The sequence below is a fragment of the Myotis myotis genome, unplaced genomic scaffold, assembly GCF_014108235.1.
Source record: "Myotis myotis isolate mMyoMyo1 unplaced genomic scaffold, mMyoMyo1.p scaffold_m19_p_37, whole genome shotgun sequence".
Taxonomy (NCBI): Eukaryota; Metazoa; Chordata; class Mammalia; order Chiroptera; family Vespertilionidae; genus Myotis; species Myotis myotis.
Genome location: NW_023416343.1, coordinates 569,961 through 587,647, shown reverse-complemented (window position 1 = coordinate 587,647; position 17,687 = coordinate 569,961). Strand labels below are relative to the sequence as shown.

Genomic DNA, 17,687 nt, shown 5'->3' with positions numbered 1-17,687 from the left:
CTCTCTCCTCACGTTTGTTCTGTTAGTTAGGATGTGCCCCTTACCATCACGGGGACAGGCGGCTGTAGACTTCACTAGTTATTACTTACTAGTAAGGAGATTCCCCCAAGCTGGCCCTCAGGCCCAGGTCTGAGCACCCCAAAGGCACAGGGTTTCTTGGATCCCTCAGCCTGAAGGAGCCATAGCCTAGTGATTCACATTGAAGCCACAGGCTATGTTATGTCTTTGTTGCAAGTGTGTGCACTCTGCAGCAGAGGTAAGTGCTTTTGGTATATCATGCTTAAAACGAAGGAGACCTAATATAGAGAGGCATACCATGTTCATGGGCTGGAAGACTCAGCATAGTAAAGATACCAGTTCTTCCCAAGTTGATCTATAGTTTTGTTCTAATTCCTATCAAAATCCCAGGAAGGACTTGTATACACAGACAAGTTTATTCTAAAATTTATATGATGGGCATGAGTCCCAGAATAGCTAGAACAATGAGGAAAAAGGACAGAATACACTTCCGGTTATTACAGCTCTCTGCAAAGCTCCTGTGATAGGCTGAGATCCCAGAACAGAGCAGAGACCCCGGAAACACCCACACAAGCAGCCAACCGGTTTTTGACAAATGTGTCAAAGCAAGTGAGTGGAGGAAGGACTGTCTCTTTAATAAAGAGTGCGGGAACAATTTGATATCCATAGGCAAATAAAAAACCTCCTAACCTGCCATTTGCCAACAATGGTGTGTTGTTTAAAGTAAAACGTTGCTAGGCTCTGAAGCAGGATTCATTTTGTTGGCGCGCTGGGAGGTTTGGGGAACCTAGGAGCCCGCGGTCCTGCCTCCGCCTTTGCTAGCCACGCCCCCAGCGGGCCCCGCCGGGGAGGGTGACCACGCCCACAGTCTGACAGATTGGGCGGGGCCAAAGCTTTGGACACGCCACTTCCACCGGAAGCTCAGTCACCCTGCTTCCGGTCGGAGTTGGTCCTGCAAGTCGGGACGCTGCGTCTCTATGCGGGGAAGAGCCGCAAACTCATATTCTGAAATCCGCTTCGGGCCGCTTGTGAGTGGGCTCGATGCCGGCCCTGCAGCCGGAGAAGCGGCTGCTGACGAGAAGAGGTTGTTCTCTCCTCCGGAACCAAGGCAGCGTGCACGGGCTGTTTCCGGGGGGGCCGAAGCTGTCGCCGCATCCGACCCCGCCTCTGGCGCGGCCACGTCTCCGCTAGAGCAGCCGGGCCGGGCTGCCGCCGCGGTTCCTCAGCGCCGGGGTGAGGGTCGCGGAAAGCTTCCAGGCCGGGGCTCCGCCGGGGAGGGCGCGGGGCTTCCATGCGTCACGGTGTGGTCGGGGCGGAGGACGGGCGAGGGGCAGCGGGGCCTGGGCGGACCCCGAGGGCGGGCCGCATCTCCTCTCGAGGTGGCGACGCCCCGTGCCAGCCCCGCTCCGCACCGTTGGTAGCCCGGGGGCACGGGAGCGGCTGGTGCAGGTGCCGGGGCAGCTGGCTTCGTGGATGGCCCTTCGCTCAGGCCCTCGGAACGCTGTCTGCGCGTGACGGGGCGTGATTTGGGGCAAAGGTGTCCGCAGTTGCTGTGGGCGCCGCGCAGGGACCTCGGGGAGCGCTTGGGCCCTGGTGCCGACGGACCGCCAGGATGACAGGCGTCACATGGTGTCGCGTGGTTAGTGGGAGGCCGGGTGTCAAGAATCCGTGTGTCTCTCGGCCCCTCCCTCCACCTGGATTCCATCTCGTTCCCCGGGGCGGGGAGACTGTCCAGAGCGAGGTGGGCCGGGCGTTGTCCCTAGTGGAGCAGGTGGACAGCTCAGCGTCGGTCCACAGGTGTTTGGTGAGTGTCAGTCGCGTGCCGACCCTGTTCCTGCCCTCGCCGAGCCCACGTTGTCTTGGGGGGACAGGGACGGTCGGTGAGGTGGTGGCGTGGTGGCGGAGAGCATCGGCTGGTGCCTGGGGGCGTCTGGGAGGCCGGCGGGGGGAGGTGACGTGTGAGCCAGTGTCTCTAGACGGGAAACTCTTGCAAAGTTGTGGACTGAGAGCGCTCCAGGCAGAGTGAGCAGCAAGGTGCGGACCTGACCGAGGGAGGAGGCCGTTTGGCGTCCTCAGGTGGAGAAGGTGCGGAGGCATCATGAGAAAGGAGGAAAAGGCCCTGGGAGGAGGGCCAGGTAGGGTGCAGCTTTGCAGTTTATGACTCGAGGCTCGGATTTTATGGTCCGTGTGATTGAAGCCACTGGGACATTGTAAGCCATATGCAGGTGACTCATGGATTTTTTAAAAATTCTGAGTTGTCGCTTTGTTGAGGTGGCTAAGTTGGTCGGAGTGTCCTCTTCTACACTGGAAGTTGCGGGTTCGATTCCAGGACAGGGCACATCCCTGGATTGCATATTGTTTTCTAAAAAATATTTTTATTCATTTCAGAGAGGAAGGGAGAGAAAGAAAGAAACATCAGTGATGAGAGAATCATCAGAGGGCTGCCTCCTGTACACCCCACACTGGGGACTGACCCGCACCCACTGAGCCACACCAGCTGGGCTGGATTGGATTGCACGTGAGATCCCCCGTCCTGGTGTGTGCAGGAGGCAACTGATCAATGCTTCTCTCTCTCTCTCTCTCTCTCTCTCTCTCTCTCTCTCTCTCTCTCTCTCTCTCTTTCTCTCCATAAAAGTTTTTTAAAATTATTCCTTTAATATTATAAACATAACCCTTTACAGGAACGAGAGCTCTTTCTATCTTGAATAGTGAGAAAAGGAAATAAAAACCATGACATCACTTAGATTCAAAGTGGCCCCCCTTTTTTGGCTGGTTGCCATAAGTATATTGCTATATACTTTAAGTGAGAATATATTCAGTTGGTTTGTACCTATCAATCTGGACAAGCAACAATTGAAAGGAAATAACACTAATGATAATAGCCATTTTTGAGGGCATGGGACAGACCCTGTGCCTTATTGCATTTCATCCTGGCAAAATGTTGTGTTATTTTCCTCTCCCTCTTACTGGTGAGAGTGGTGAGCAACGTGCCCATGCTCTCACAGCCGAGGTGGTGGGGCTCTGCTGGAGCCTGTCCAGGAGGCTTCCTAGGACTCACTCTGTGTATTGGTCTCTGTACTCCCATCACTAGTCACTCTGCATGGATAGAGCAGGTGGTGCCAAGCCCCGGGGGTGCCTGTTCACAGGACAGGGTAAGAAGATTTTCAGAGTCAATGCCCCTGGAGAAGCAGGCAACCTGTGTCAGCTGTCCTTGTGAGGACCACTGCCTGACTCATCCCAATGTCTGGGATTTGTAAGCTGGAGAGAAATCTCTTTTGCCCTGAAACATGTGAAACACAAAACAGTGCATAGGATAATATGAAACATACTTAATTTATTTTATTTCAGAGAGGGAGAGAGAAACATCAGTGATGAGAGAGAATCATTGTTCGGCTGCCTCCTGCATGCTCCCTACTGGGGATCGAGCCCACAACCCGGGCATGTGCCCTTGACCAGAATCGGACCCGGGACCCTTCAGTCCACAGGCTGATACTCTATCCACTGAGCCAAACCAGCCAGGGCTAAAACATACTTTAAAGGAAGTAAATGCCAACGTTTTCACAGAATGAGTAACAACTAACACCTTATCTGTTGACAAGGAAACTCGGCAATGATATCCTCAGCCATGTCCTAGCTGGCATAGTTCAGTGGTTGGAGCATCAGCCCTCATACTGGGGGGTTTTGGGTTCAATTCCCGGCTCCTGTAGGGGCATCTGTGGGAGGGGGCCAGTCAATGTTTTTCTCTCTCAGTCCTCCTTCCTCCCTTCCTTTCATTCTCTCTAAAAATAAATGGGGAAAAATATCCTCGGGTGAGGATTAACAAGGAAACAAAAGAGTATCCTCAGCCATTTTACAAGCGATAACCAGTTGCCAAACTGGGCAAAGTTTGTTCTCTTAAGTTTAGCCTCACAGGATGGGCTAAACGATGCTGGTCTCCTCCTGTGAGATGCTCTCTCTGTGCCCATTCCACAGTGGCTGCCTTTCCGCGTCCTTGACCCCGTGCTTCCCCACACAGGACAGTGACCCCGTTCCCACAGCTGGCTCTCAGCAGTGGCCTTGGCACCTTCATGCCAGGTCTGCAGGGGGAGTCCTCTGAGCCCTTAGGCTTGTGTCCTACACAGAAGTACTTGGCCACATGTGGCTACTTACACCAAATTAGTTAAGTTTATAGGCAATAAGTAGTAAATAAAATTAATAAGTGAAAACTCAGTTCCTCAAACCCCACCCCCAGCTCAGTGGCCACCTGTGGTAATTACAGAGCCATTGATGGCTCTTCTCTGTCCTGGCAGACGGTCTTTGGCCAGCACCAGTAATGACAGTAAGCGCCTTCAGGAGCAGGCCCAGGTGTGGCTGGTTCAGCATGTTATTCTCAAAACCTAGGATATTGTAGGCACTCAGGATTTTTGTTGAATGAATAAATTTGTGTGTTTCTTACACAGATGCAAATTAGGAAGCAAATGTGAATCTTGGAATTGTTACTTCAAATCTGACAATGAAGTTTTATAATATTTTATTCCTATTTTCCCTCCTCTTAGGTATCGTATTACTTGGTTTGATTTCAAGTCGTTTATAAGACGTTACATCTCTTGAAAATGGAAAACCTAGTGCCGTCCTTCCCCGGGGATCCTGACTGTTGGTGATGGCAGAACCAAGCCTGCCAGCAGCGCCCGTGCAGCTCCCGAGTGTCAGCCCAGTCTGAGTCGTCCTGACCATGGATGGAGTGTCGGCCGTGCAGGGTGGCGTCTTGGAAGATGGATCCTGCAGTGGCACCTCAGCCCGTCCTGAACCCCTCCAGCAGCCCCTGGGCCCTCCGGCGCCACCTGACCAGTGGGATGAAGCCCAGCGTAAGTCACCTGTGTGCTGCTGACACTGCCTTTAAACAGAAGATGTGGATCAGCTTGCGTTTTAGAGGAAGACTGTGGTGTTTAAGACGATAATGAACTTTTCCTTTAAAACGTGTTTTTAGTATCAGATGAGTGTCTTTCTTAGTTGATGCCATCTTTAAATCAAGTACCATGCTTGTTAAACCGAACAGAAACTGCCCCGCTTTCTGCCCCAGCAAGGAGGGGCTGCAGTGACTTCTCTTAAAGTTTCTGTGGGTCTTTCTCACACATCATTATTCCCGACCTAGTGTTCTACCTTTTTGTTTGGTTGGCTGCCAGAATTTTACTAACGGATCCAGAACAGTCCAGTAGTGATCTAAGGATTATGCGACCACATTTGCATGTTAGCTGGTGGGTTTTTTGTTCATCAGAAGTACAGGGGTGAATTATTCACTGAGTCTTTATACCCCATTCTCAGGATGCTCAGTGCAGTGTGTGCTTGAAAATTATAGAGTACTGCTTTAGTAGCAGAAATTGCACTATGGTTCTTGAAAACCATGTTCGAGCCCTAAAATGGCTTTGCTGGTTACTGCTTCTAAGTGCTGAGTGAGGCTGGTGACAGCGTGGGCCCAAGACCGAGGATCCCACAGGGGGACACAGGGGGAGCCGGCCCTTGGAACCACCACGAAGTGCAGCAGGCCTTCCGGAGGGTCCGTAATTGATCTCAGCCTCACTGTCCTCTTGTGTGAAGGGAAGATGAGTGGAACCTGCCTCTCAGGGTCGTCGTGGGGGCTGGAGGAAGTGGCCCACATAAAATAAGCATAAGCAGGTGGGAAAGCGACGTCGTCACTGCTGTTTGTCCATAATGAGGCCTGTGTTTGGAAACAAAGTTATTTATTGGGCCTTCTCATTTCTAGATATTTTCAAAAGTACAATATGATGCTCAGTGATTACTTTGTTATATAAACAGTAAAGTTTTTGAGACTCCCAGATCTGTGAACTCATCAGAAAGTGGTATTAACCTGCTTGACTTGTATCTGAAATGTAGGACCCCCACCCTCCACATACACACAGTGAAGCTGACGGGGTCTTCTGAGGGCGCCGACACCGGCCTGTTGGTGTTAGGGTCTTGCCGTGGATGGGTCCCCTTGCTCTGCTTTGTGTCTGAGGCATCTGTTTGTATTCTGGTTTTACTTTTAGGGAGGCATCGCTGTAAGTAGCTGTATTAGTTGGGACTCACATTTTAAGTGACAGAAACCCATTTTAAATTTACTTGGGCCAAAGGCTATGTCATAGGCCCCTCCCTTCCTCCACAGGCCACATTGGTTCTTGAACTCCCTCTGGCTGGCCCACCAGTATAAGGGGCAGGGAAAGACTACAGTCGTTTAATTGTAGGAAGTCCCTTCCTATTTTCCTTTGAGTGAGGAAATAGGTTGAAGTTCATGTTTAACAAGTGTCTGTGGGAGGAACTGAGCTTGGCACGTGGGTATATTGTCATCTTTGGATGAGCCTGGGCTCCTGCCTTCACGGGTGCTCCTTAAGCAGAAGCACAGGTTTGGGGCTCAACTTTGCCGAAACCATTCTGAGCAGCGAATCCACCGCTTGCTTTAGATTCTCATTTTGGTGGATGAACGTATACTTTGAAATGACTGTGAGGCTGTGGCTCTGATTAGCACCGCGGTTCCCGACCCCTAGCAGAAACACGGTCAGCTATGTTTTAAGCATTTGTTTTCATTTGCTGTCTTATTAACACAAACTCACAAGATTTCTCATTGGTCTTGTTTGAATGAAAAGGAAATGATACTTAAATTCTTCCAAGTGTGAGGTGAGGGCATTCCACAGATGAGGGTGGTGGGCTCTGAATGGTGGGGCAACCTGTCCCACATCCCTGCCCATGCAGGCAACCAGGGCCTGCTTTCCTCCCAGAGTGAACTGATGTAGGGTGTTGAGCTTGCTCATGCTTACGTTGCTGGGTTCTCCTTCGTCCTTTTAGCTGCGTATCTGCAAAATGACCTGGTTGGGTTGTTGTCATCGGATGGCCCAGCATGCCCTCTCTTCCAGGTGCCAGCGCCGAGGTGGACAGAGCTATGGATGAAGGAGAAAGCCCAGACGGGCCCAGCGAGGGGGACGCCTGTCAGAATGGGCCGATGCCACAGCTCCCAGGCCCGCCGTCGGCTCTCGGTCCCACCAAGAGCCCAGTGGGTCCTGATGCGCCTCCAGGTGTGGCTGGTTTCCATGACAACCTAAGGAAGTCTCAGGGGACTAGTGCTGAGGGCAGTGTTAGAAAAGAAGCTTTGCAGTCTCTCAGACTCAGTCTTCCTTTGCAAGAAACGCAACTGTGTAAGCATCCGACCCCGCCTTCTCCCCCTCTCCACCCTCCCCAGCGCCCGTCAGTCACCACCTCCAGGGGCATTCTGTTTGGTCACAATGGACTGTGCATTTATTAAGAGACTCCATTTCAGAGAGAGAGTACACATCTTCATGGTCCGATGTTCATGGTGGGACTCCAGGTCCAGATTTAAAGGGCCTATGTGTGCCTTTTGTCATCCTGGGTGGTGAGCAGGCAGCCTGTGGGGAATTAGTCTCAACAGTTACACTTTGAAAGCTTTCTTTGATGAATTATTTTAATCAACGTTGATTTTGAGCTGATCCCTGGGGGTTTTGGGATGAATAAGTCACAAACTGGCAGCCTGTGAGGCCAAGAAACCTCTAGGCCGTTGTCTAACACTTGTTTTTCATACCCAGACATACAGTTGCACACAGTGGGGCCATATACCCCTGTTCTCACATGACCCTACATAGGCCTCTGTAAGCAGCCAGGGTTGGGGTCATTGCTTTTTTAAACGCGACTGTGTTGCTCCCATTATGGCGTGTTTGCTTCCTCAGCACTGCCATGTGACCTGCCCGGGTCGTCTCGGGCTGTCTCCCAAGAGCAGGCTTCTTGGTCCGAAGCAGCAGGCGTGTTTACTTATTCCCATCACGAGGGGTCCTGTAGCCGCGCCATGAGGACCCGAGAAAGCTCACTGCCGCCCACCCCTCTGGCACCCAGACACGTTCCTCTCCGTTTCCACTGGTCTGGTGGGTGCGCCTGGTGCTTCCTGGTGACTGTATCGTGAACCTTGCACTTGCCTGATGACCGGAGGGCCTGTTGGCCATTTGGTCAGTCCTTTCTGTGAATTGTCAGTGGATATGTTCAGCCCATTTTTCTTTTGGATTCTTTGCCTTTTTCTTCACAGGCATTATTTTATTAAGGGCATAGTATATTTTTAAAATTTCTGGAAACTCATTGGCAACATTTAAGCCAAGAGACATGTAAAAGCCTGGATTCCTGCTCTGAGGGATGTGAGCTCAGGGGCCCATGTGGCAGCGACCTGTGGCCACCTGCTTCCCTTCCTGGGAGTGTTCGCTCATGACCCTGACTTTCAGGCTGTGTCCCTGGTGTGGAGTTTGCAGATTTGGGTTCCCTGCCTGCAGCCACAGGCCTTTGGGTTTCTGCCATCCGGACCACTTAGCCTTGAGAAAAGCACCAGACGTCTGATAAGTGCACAAATTAGTAATGGCGTTGGTGAATTTGCAGTGGAGTAACTGGAATTCCATTGCTCAGGTCTTAGGGGTTATTTAAAACAAGAGCTGCTTATCTTCTGCATCTGAAGGTGTGTTGTCTATGAAGTGGTTAAGATAGGACATTTATCTGCTCTCATCAGCAGCGTATTTCCCTCAGTGTCCCACATACCTGTCTGCTTACGTGACAGAAACCTGTGACTTGTACCATTGCACTCATTCTTCACCCTTTATTACCCAAAGTAAAACGTTTGGGTTTAGATAGTTTAAATTTTGTTATTGGCCAAAAGTATAACATGATTTGTTATTGCAGGACTTTAGGTAAGCTGTGGATAAAATTATATCTCCAGATGTAACTGCATAAAGAAAGCACGTTTGGTGTGATACACTCACGTGACTGGGTGTCACTCCATCACGACTGCTCTTACTGGTTCCTCTAACCTCAGAGATCAGAGTTAGAGCTCCAGGAGGGCCACCATGGGCACCGACTTTTGAGTTCAGTTCTTCTGTTACTAAGGGGCCCCGTGTCCTATTGTACCCTCTGGATGCTGTAGGGACCCCAGCCCTGGGCATGCCCACAGCATCTTTTATGAGACAGGTCCTATGCGCCACCAGTGCCCAGTCCAGGGCTCACGTTTGTGTTTTTTTTTAATCTGGAAGTAGGCTTTCAAACTAGACGGCATGCACTGTTTAGAAGCTAAATCATATTATTAATTAAAATGACAGCAAAGCTGCTGTTCTGTCCTTTGTGCCCTGTGCTTTCTGAGTTTCTAAGTGGCTGTTTCCCCACCCAGGCTCAGAGGCCTCGCTGTCGCTGGAGAAGGAGGAGCAGGTCCGACTTCAGGCTCGGCGGCGGCTGGAGGAGCAGCTCACGCAGTACAGGGTGAAGCGCCAGCAGGAGCGAGTGAGTCCTGCTCTCGAGCAAACTAATGGGGAACTTGTGTGTCACAGGCCATGATTAGTCAGATGTCGTTCCGGGACCTGCCTTTACTTCTCTGTGCTTCTCTGGAAAGGTCTTTCTCTCATTGGTTCCCACCCTTTGGGGAATTTCCAGCAGCGCCCCAGTTCCCGCCTCTGGTTCTTCTTCCCTTGAAACAAGCACATTTCAACCTTCAGTCTGCTGTTTGGGAAGAAGAGACAGCCAGCGCTTGGGTGGGCAGCATGCTGTCTGTGCTTGAGCAGCCGGCCAGTCCTGGCTCCATGTGCTGGGGATGCCTCGGGAAACTCTAGGGCAGGCTTCTGCCCAGGGCCATTCGGGCATTCACCACAACGTTCACGGGCCGTGCAAAATTATCCACTTAAACACGAGCCCGCTCTATTTGGTCCACCCTTTAATTAACTCACCCCTAATGCCTTGGCAGGGCCAGAACAAATGATACCATGGCAGACGTTCCCCACCCGTGCTCTAGAGAATGAGCTAAAAATTATAAATTTATAAAAATATATGATTATTAAAGTAATTAGGGTTCAGGAATTTGGTTTAAAAGTACAAGTATTAAAAATCAAGCCCGCCCTAACCAGTTTGGCTCGGTGGATAGAGCGTCGGCCTGCGGACTCAAGGGTCCCAGGTTCCATTCCGGTCAAGGGCATGTACCTTGGCTGCGGGCGCATCCCCAGTAGGGAGTGTGCAGGAGGCAGCTGATCGATGTTTCTCTCTCATCGATGTTTCTGGCTCTCTATCCCTCTCCCTTCCTCTCTGTAAAAAAGCAATAAAATATATTAAAAAAAAAAATCAAGCCCTAGTGGATAGAGCATTGGCCTGTAGACTGGAGGGTCCCAGGTTTGATTTCGGTCAAGGGCACATCCCAGGTTGTGACTTGATCTCCAGTGGGGGGCATGCAGGAGGCAGCCGATCAGTGACTCTCTCTCATCATTGATGTTTCTATCTCTCCCTCTCCCATCCTCTCTGAAATCAATAAAAAATATATTTTTTAAAACAATAATTACCTTGCCGAAGCCGGTTTGGCTCAGTGGATAGAGCGTCGGCTTGCGGACTGAAAGGTCCCAGGTTCGATTCCGGTCAGGGGCATGTACCTGGGTTGCAGGCACGTCCCCAGTGGGAGATGTGCAGGAGGCAGCTGATCGATGTTTCTCTCTCATCGATGTTTCTAACTCTCTATCTCTCTCCCTTCCTCTCTGTAGAAAATCAATAAAATATATTTAAAAAAAAAAAAAACAACAAACAATAATTACCTTATAAAACCAATTATAATATTAGTGGGAAAAGATAATATAATGAAGAAGATAAAGTATCTAAGCATTAGATTAAAATGGCAGAAAAGTGGTTTAGAATCTAGATGAACACTATGTAACTTCCTTTGAAAGCAGTTACGAATAAATGGAGGGAAATAGCTCATTATCCTTGAAGTAATTATACTTGTAAGGTAGTTCTAACTCAACAGGACTGCTTTTTATAACTCGAAGAAAATGTAAAGCTTATCTAAAAGCACAAACAGAATGTAGCCAGGAACGCGCTGTAAAGGAGGGGTGAGGAGGAAGGACTTGCTGATGGTGTTTTTAATGGTAAAGAAGTCACAGTCATTGACGGCTGTGTTTGGATGGTTGCTGGTGACAGGACAGTGAGGCTGCAGAGCACAGCGGGCTGGGGTGGGGGGCACACACGGGGAGGGAACGTCGTTCGTGCATCCTTTCTGGGTGGCACATCTTGAATGCTGTTGTCAATTTCAAACATAATCATCGCGCCTTTCTTTCCTTCTCAGTCCAGCCAACCTGCAACTAAAACGAGACCTTTCAGCACACTGGATCCTGAGCTTATGTTGAACCCAGAAGCCTTACCAAGGGCCAGCACTGTGGCGATGACAAAGGAGTATTCCTTCTTGCGCACCAGTGTGCCTCGGGGCCCGAAGGTGGGCAGCTTAAGGCACCTAGCACATTCTAAGGAGAAAAAAAGTTCCAAATCAAGCAAAATTCGGTCCCTGGCTGATTACAGAACTGAAGACTCAGATGCTGGGAATTCGGGTGGAAATGTTCTGGCCACAGACTCCGCTAGGGGCTCCCTGAAGCAGAACCGAAGCAGCATGACGTCAGTGGTGTCTGAGGTCAGCCTGTGTCCTGAAGCCGATGACCTGGAGAACTCATCCCTTCCTGGAGACAACATTTCTGAGGCTGATGGGAATGAGAGTGACAGCTCTTCCTACAGCGGCGTCTCCACCCGGGGGGTGCACGGCCTTCTGGTGAACAGCGCAGGCACGCGTGAAGCATCCTATGTGATCAACGGCCAGGAGATTGCCTCCAGTTCTCTGGGCCAGTTCCCGTCCATCACGGATGTCCTCCAGGCCGCTGCAGCCGAGCATCGAGACCGGGACCCAGAGGTCAATGGGGAGACACGGAGCCGGACGGACAGCATCTGCAGCAGGTGGGCGCTGTGCACACGGCCCGCTCACCAGTGCAGTGACCAAAACACTTAACTCATCCCTAGTCCTTAACATTTTAAATCTGTCTTTGTAAAAATGGAATTAGAGCTGCTCTGCCATCGTCTGCACTACTAGGACATCCTGTCTTCCAGCATTTCTTTAGACCTGCCTCTAAAAGGGCTCAGGTGCTTGGCTCACCTCTCTATAAGGGAGTTCCAGCCATGTGGGGCTGAACATGCCTGACTGCGGGGGGAGTGTTTCCTGGCAGCTCTCCACTGGAATCTTTGTACTTGTTTATTTTAAACCTTTGGGGGAGAATAGCCAAGGGTGTGTGAGGTTTGGAGAGTATGGACAAATGTAAAGGTAATGATCACTCGTGTTCCCACCACCTGATCCTTTGTGCCTTTTCCTCCAGCGTGTCCATGGAAGGTTCTGTGGCTGAAACTCAAGATGAGATGTTGCAGGTTCTTAAAGAAAAAATGAGACTTGAAGGACAGCTGGAAGCCTTAACGCAAGAGGCTAGTCAGGTAAGGGGGGTTTGGTGAATGTGTTGTGTGCCGTGTGCTTCCTGGTCGTTGGGTGGAGTTACACTCGTCTTTATGAATAAGTTGCAGTTCCGCCTTCTCTGGGGTAACTGTCATGGCAGACCCCTGGATAGTTTGAAAACGTGGTACTTTCCTGGAGAGCTCACCTGTCGACACCTTTCTTTGCCTCACTGGTTGGTGTGGCAGCCTTCTTAATGCACAGGGTGGAAGGGACTTAATTTCCTGACAGTTAGTGTGGCTGTTTGACGATCTTTCCAGGCACTTAAGGAAAAGGCGGAGCTGCAGGCGCAGCTGGCCGCCCTGAACACGCGGCTGCAGGCGCAGGAGGAGCACAGCCACAGCAGCCAGCGGAAGCAGGACGCGCTCAGTTCGGAGGTGGACACCTTGAAGCAGTCCTGCTGGGACCTGGAGCAGGCAATGAGCGACCTGCAGAACACGCTGGAGGCCAAGAACGCCAGCCTTTCGTCCTCCCACCACGACCTGCAGGTGGCAGAGGAGCAGTACCAGCGGCTCCTGGCCAAAGTGGAGGAGATGCGGAGCAGCATGCTCAGCAAGGACAGCACAGGTGCGTGTGCGGCCTGATCTGGCGGCGGGGTGCACCTCAGAACCCTGCTCTGAGGGCCGGCCTGTTGTCATGCGAATGTGCTGTGGGTTGTATTCCCTTCTGATTTGCACACAAGGTGCCCACTTTTCCGCATTCGCATGGGGGTGCCTAGGTCTTAGAGGCTGGCCTTTCCACTCACTCTGCCTGTAGAGTCCACCGTGGTGGGGCTGGAGCCGCCTGCTTGTTCCACAGAATAGCAGGTCTGATTTAAAATACGTACAGACCTACCTTTCGTTCAGCGGTGATTCTACCTGGATCCCTGTGGGGATCGATTACCGTGGAATGACATGTGGAATAGTGGAGTCCAGGGAACCTGGGCGGCAGGCCATACATAGAGCACCTGGGAGCGCTTCACAGGATGCCCAGTTCCCAGATGCCCGCTCAGGGCATCTCGGTGTAGGCCGAATGTCAGACCTTCCCGTGCAGGCTGCGTAGATGAGCCTCTGCTGGCAGAGCAGCTGCCTGGGAACTGGGAGCGGCTGGTGGGGCTGCTGGGAAGGGCCATGTCTCTCAGCGTGTGACACTAGGTATTAGGGCTGATGGCACCTAAGGAAAAGGGACAGGCTGCTGTCACAAGGGCTTTATCCTGATGCTAGAATGCACCAGCTGAGAAACAACACAGTAGACTTTCCTAGTTTCGGGCATTCTATGATACACAGTCCCTCAAGAAACTTACAAAATCCAGAAAGTTCTGAAAACAAAAATAATCGTATAATTCTGAGTTGCAAGGCACTTAAGGAAACCTGTCTAGAGCTCATTGGGCAGCGAACAGACCTACTCACATGAGGCACAATGACATGTTTTTTGCATTTTTTACTTTTTTATGTGACTTGCTATTTTAAAAGAACCTGAAACACTGTGATGTTCCTAAGTGTGAGGAGGCTGTGATGTGTTTAGTGGAGAAAATGTGTGTTAGGTGAGCTTCCTTCCACATGAGTCGTGGTGCTCATGAATCATGTAGGTGACAGACACACACGACAAGAACCAGTTGACAAAATGTCATGGCCAGAACCTAACCCTGTACCCCTAGGAGCTGTAGCTCAGCACCCAGGCTCGGATGGGCTGGGTCCCTGCTCTTCAGAGAAGCCACACGGACCTGGACATCCATGCGGAGCTGCGGGCTCCTGCTGTGGGCTGCTCTGAGCGCTGTGCTTTCTTGCTTCCAGTGCACGACCTCCGGCAGCAGATGACAGCCTTGCAGAGCCAGTTGCGGCAAGTGCAGCTGGAGCGCACAACGCTCACCAGCAGGCTGAAGACATCCCAGGCGGAAATCGCGTCTCTGCAAAGCGTCAGGCAGTGGTACCAGCAGCAGCTCGCCCTGGCCCAGGAGGCCCGGGTCAGACTGCAGGGCGAGATGGCCCACATCCAGGTATGGCCCCACAGCACTGGGCAGCTCACCTTCATGTCCCGTGTGGAGCCACTGCTTTTCACTAAATTAAAAAGACATCTGCTTTTAGAGTTCACAGATGCATGTTTTAAAAATCTGCTAACAACTCACATATCCCACACCCACCCTACACAGTAAGCATCTTTGTGACCAGGGGGTTTTAGGCCCTAGAAATGTCCCTCTCTGGAACATCCTGTGTTCCTAGTTCTGACTGCTGACTCATTGCCCTGTGAGGGCGCCTTCTGTCCTGTGAACCATCTCAAATCCACATCCACCTGGTCTCTGCCCTCCTGTGACATTCTTTCTGACACGCACCGAGCGCGCATGGCTTCTCTGCGCAGCTGGAGAAGGACCGGGTGCTCCTCCCTTTTGCTTTGGGAAGGAACCAGCACAGTTGCACACTCACTGGCCGCTCCCTCTGGGCCGAGTTCTGCTCTGGAGGCCTCGGAACAGCCAGGAAGTGGCGGGAACGCACTTGGCTGCGAACCTCAGTGCTTTGGACTAATTGGGTTGCTCATAAGGATGCCTCCTTCAGCCTCAGGCTTCTTTTTTCTTTTTAATTTCGCTGTATTTCTCAAATAGAGGAGGAGAAATTCTCATTCTACCCAGTTCTCCTTTTTAAAAACACTGAAGTATACACATGCACAAAATAGAAGTTTTCTTAAATTTACATTACACGTTTAAGCCAAAGGACCACACAGACAAGCATTGGTTCTGCTTACAATATATTTAGAAATAAATCATTTTACAAGTTAATAAATAAGCCAGATTTATGTAAATGACAAAAGTCAGAAATGGAGTTTGGAAGATAAAAACTGGAACAATCCAGGCCGTTTGAGAAATGTAACTGCTTTTGTCAAATTCCCCTGGGACCCAGGCTCAGCATTCCCTAATTAGGGTGTTCACTGCATTGCCCCCTTGTCCAGGGAACATAGACGTGTTCTCGGGACTGTCCAGCAGGGAGGAGAGTTGGGGTGGTCTGTATTCTGTTGTTGCCTCGAGACACGGTCCCAGCACATGGCGTCTCACAGCACATGGCGTCTCCCTTGCTCGGGCACTCCCACGGAGACCCTGTCCAAGGGGTGTTCCTATTGGATCTGGAAGTGACGTGCTCCAAGGTCCAGGTGCAGACCATGTGTCCTCTGGACTGCTCTTTCCTGACCCCTCCTCTGGGCACCAGTGTGTTTAAAGCTGGGCTCCTTTTTCTCGAGGAGACAGTGGTCAGAGGAGGCCTGACTGATGGCCTGGGTCAGACTCTAGGCTGGATTGCCAGTGTTATTTCCCGGGAATGGCTGGGTCAGCCTGGTATGTCAGGACAGTCAGACACTGAAATGTGCCTGGTCACAGGTGGTCAGTTCACCTGAGGGGCAGACCTACAGCGCCAGCTGCACCTGCGTCCAGCTGAAGGCCCCTCGCTTTAGGGGCTCACAGATGCCCCTTCAGTGGGAACTTCTGTGTAGGTCTCACCACAAACTCCACATTCTTGGGGGAATGACCACTGGCTTCTGGGCTGCCAGCCTGCCCCTCTGAGGCGCACAGAAACCCCTGGCCCTGGTGTCAAGGTGGCTGGCAGGAGGGTGGGCAGGGAGGCCTGTGTGGTGGGATCCAGGGAGCAGCCCCTTGGGGGCCACCGCTGGGCAGAGACCCTCACACTGGTGTCCTCGGGGACTTATACTTGAAATCCAGCAACTTCCCATCTTACTTTTTCTTTGCAGGTTGGACAGATGACCCAGACGGGCCTCCTGGAGCACCTGAAACTTGAGAATGTGTCCTTGTCCCAGCAGCTGACAGAAACCCAGCACAGGTCCATCAAGGAGAAGGAGCGCATCGCCCTGCAGCTCCAGGGCATTGAGGTGAGGCCCGCACCTCCTGCAGCCCGGGCCTGTGGAGGTTCTGTTTTGGGTGGTGTGTTGTTTTGGATTGGGCTTGTTTTTCCAGGCACTGGTCAAGAATAAGAAAATATATAAATACACATGTACACGTAAACATTAATATTATATGTACATTTGTATGTCTTTAAAATATTGAACAACCTGCCATGGTGAGACGTGCGAATTCAGTTCCTCACGTTCTCATTGAATGGTCAGTGGTATCTCCTCTCCTCTGACCCTCAGTGGCCTGGGTCCTAGTGCTCAGCCCCGTGGAGGGTGGTGCTGGGCAGAGCGTGGGCAGAGCAGAAGGAGCTTAGTACAGCATGTGTCTGAGAGCATTGGAGAGCCTAGCGGTGGTCAGTGCTCTTGTCTCGGAGCACGCAGCCTGCGCTACTGTTCAGCCCTCCAGCACGCGCGGCAGTCGGAGAGGGCGGCTGCCTTCCACCCCAGTGGCCCGTGGCTCCTCCGTGTGCAGGTCATGGACAGCCGGGGATGTGGCCTGGGCCTCTCACCGCGTGGTGGGTTTTCGTGCTTGGTCTGCTGTGGCCATCAGTTTATCCTTCTTTTTAAAATATTCTCTCTTCCGGGCCCAGGCTGACATGTTGGACCAAGAAGCTGCCTTTGTGCAGATTCAAGAGGCAAAGACAATGGTGGAGGAGGACCTGCAGAGGAGGCTAGAGGAGTTCGAGGAGGAGAAGGAGCAGCTGCAGAAGATGGCAGCCTCAGCAGCAGCCCTGGAGCAGCAGCTAGAGGAGGCAAGCACCTGCCACGGCCTCGCCCAAGGGCCTGGGCCACACACACTGGCCTCCTGTGGCTGTCCTCACCATGAGCATTAGTGCTGGTCTGTCTATCAAATTCATTTGAATGCCCCATCATCAGAGCTGTGCTTCTGTGAGTGTTCTTGTATGCCAGGCCTTTACGTACAGAAGACTGCCTGCACAGTGTCCATGCAGATATTCTAAAACCGGAACAGGGGAGCAGTATAAATTCTGGAGCGGGAGGTCATACTGAGTCTAGCCCCTTTTCCAGGTGAAGCTAACCCTGCACCAGCGAGACCAGCAGCTTGCAGCCTTGCAGCAGGAGCACCTGGACCTGCTGAAGCAGTTCACCTCCACACAGGAGACGCTGCAGGGCCGGGAGCAGGCCCTCGGTGACCTGCAGGTGCGCTACGATGAGCTGCAGGCCCGACTGGAGGAGCTGCAGGGCGAGGCCACCTCCAAGGACGACACCATCCGCTTCCTGCAGAACGAGAAGATTGTCTTGGAGGTGGCTCTGCAGGCCGCCAGGAGCAGCGGGGAGGAACTCGACAGAGGAGTCAGAAGCTTGGAAGAAGGTGCTGAGGAAACGTCAGGAATCCTGGAGCAGCTGAGACAGGAGTTAGCCATCAAGTCCAGCCAGGTAACGCGCGCCATCGCCCTCGTTTTGTACGCATGGCGCCCACGCGTGCGAGTATCGGTGCTGTGGTTTGGTTCTTTCTTGAACCCCTTGTTTTGTAAAATCAAAG

At 51.7% G+C, this 17,687-nt stretch overlaps 1 protein-coding gene across 9 annotated transcripts in view; it reads left to right on the top strand.

Moving 5' to 3' along the window:
* The first annotated feature begins 157 nt into the window (after window positions 1-157).
* The window catches only part of GOLGA3 (golgin A3), a 31,812-nt gene continuing 14,282 nt past the window's right edge, over window positions 158-17,687 (top strand). For 5 of the 9 annotated variants that reach the window (XR_004966753.1, XM_036303525.1, XM_036303521.1 and 2 more), the window contains exons 1-11: window positions 158-1,251; window positions 4,554-4,862; window positions 6,903-7,181; window positions 9,197-9,306; window positions 11,123-11,778; window positions 12,192-12,303; window positions 12,580-12,886; window positions 14,092-14,294; window positions 16,028-16,165; window positions 16,777-16,938; window positions 17,213-17,581. Coding sequence is in view for 8 of the 9 variants with exons in the window: in XM_036303525.1 (XP_036159418.1) it covers window positions 4,730-4,862; window positions 6,903-7,181; window positions 9,197-9,306; window positions 11,123-11,778; window positions 12,192-12,303; window positions 12,580-12,886; window positions 14,092-14,294; window positions 16,028-16,165; window positions 16,777-16,938; window positions 17,213-17,581 (2,469 nt within the window). In the remaining variant the exon portion in view is untranslated. Of the gene's footprint in view, window positions 1,252-1,355; window positions 1,823-2,533; window positions 2,555-4,553; window positions 4,863-6,902; window positions 7,182-9,196; window positions 9,307-11,122; window positions 11,779-12,191; window positions 12,304-12,579; window positions 12,887-14,091; window positions 14,295-16,027; window positions 16,166-16,776; window positions 16,939-17,212; window positions 17,582-17,687 lie in introns of those variants that run through there. The other 4 variants (XM_036303522.1, XM_036303518.1, XM_036303519.1 and 1 more) reach the window with 4 other exon arrangements.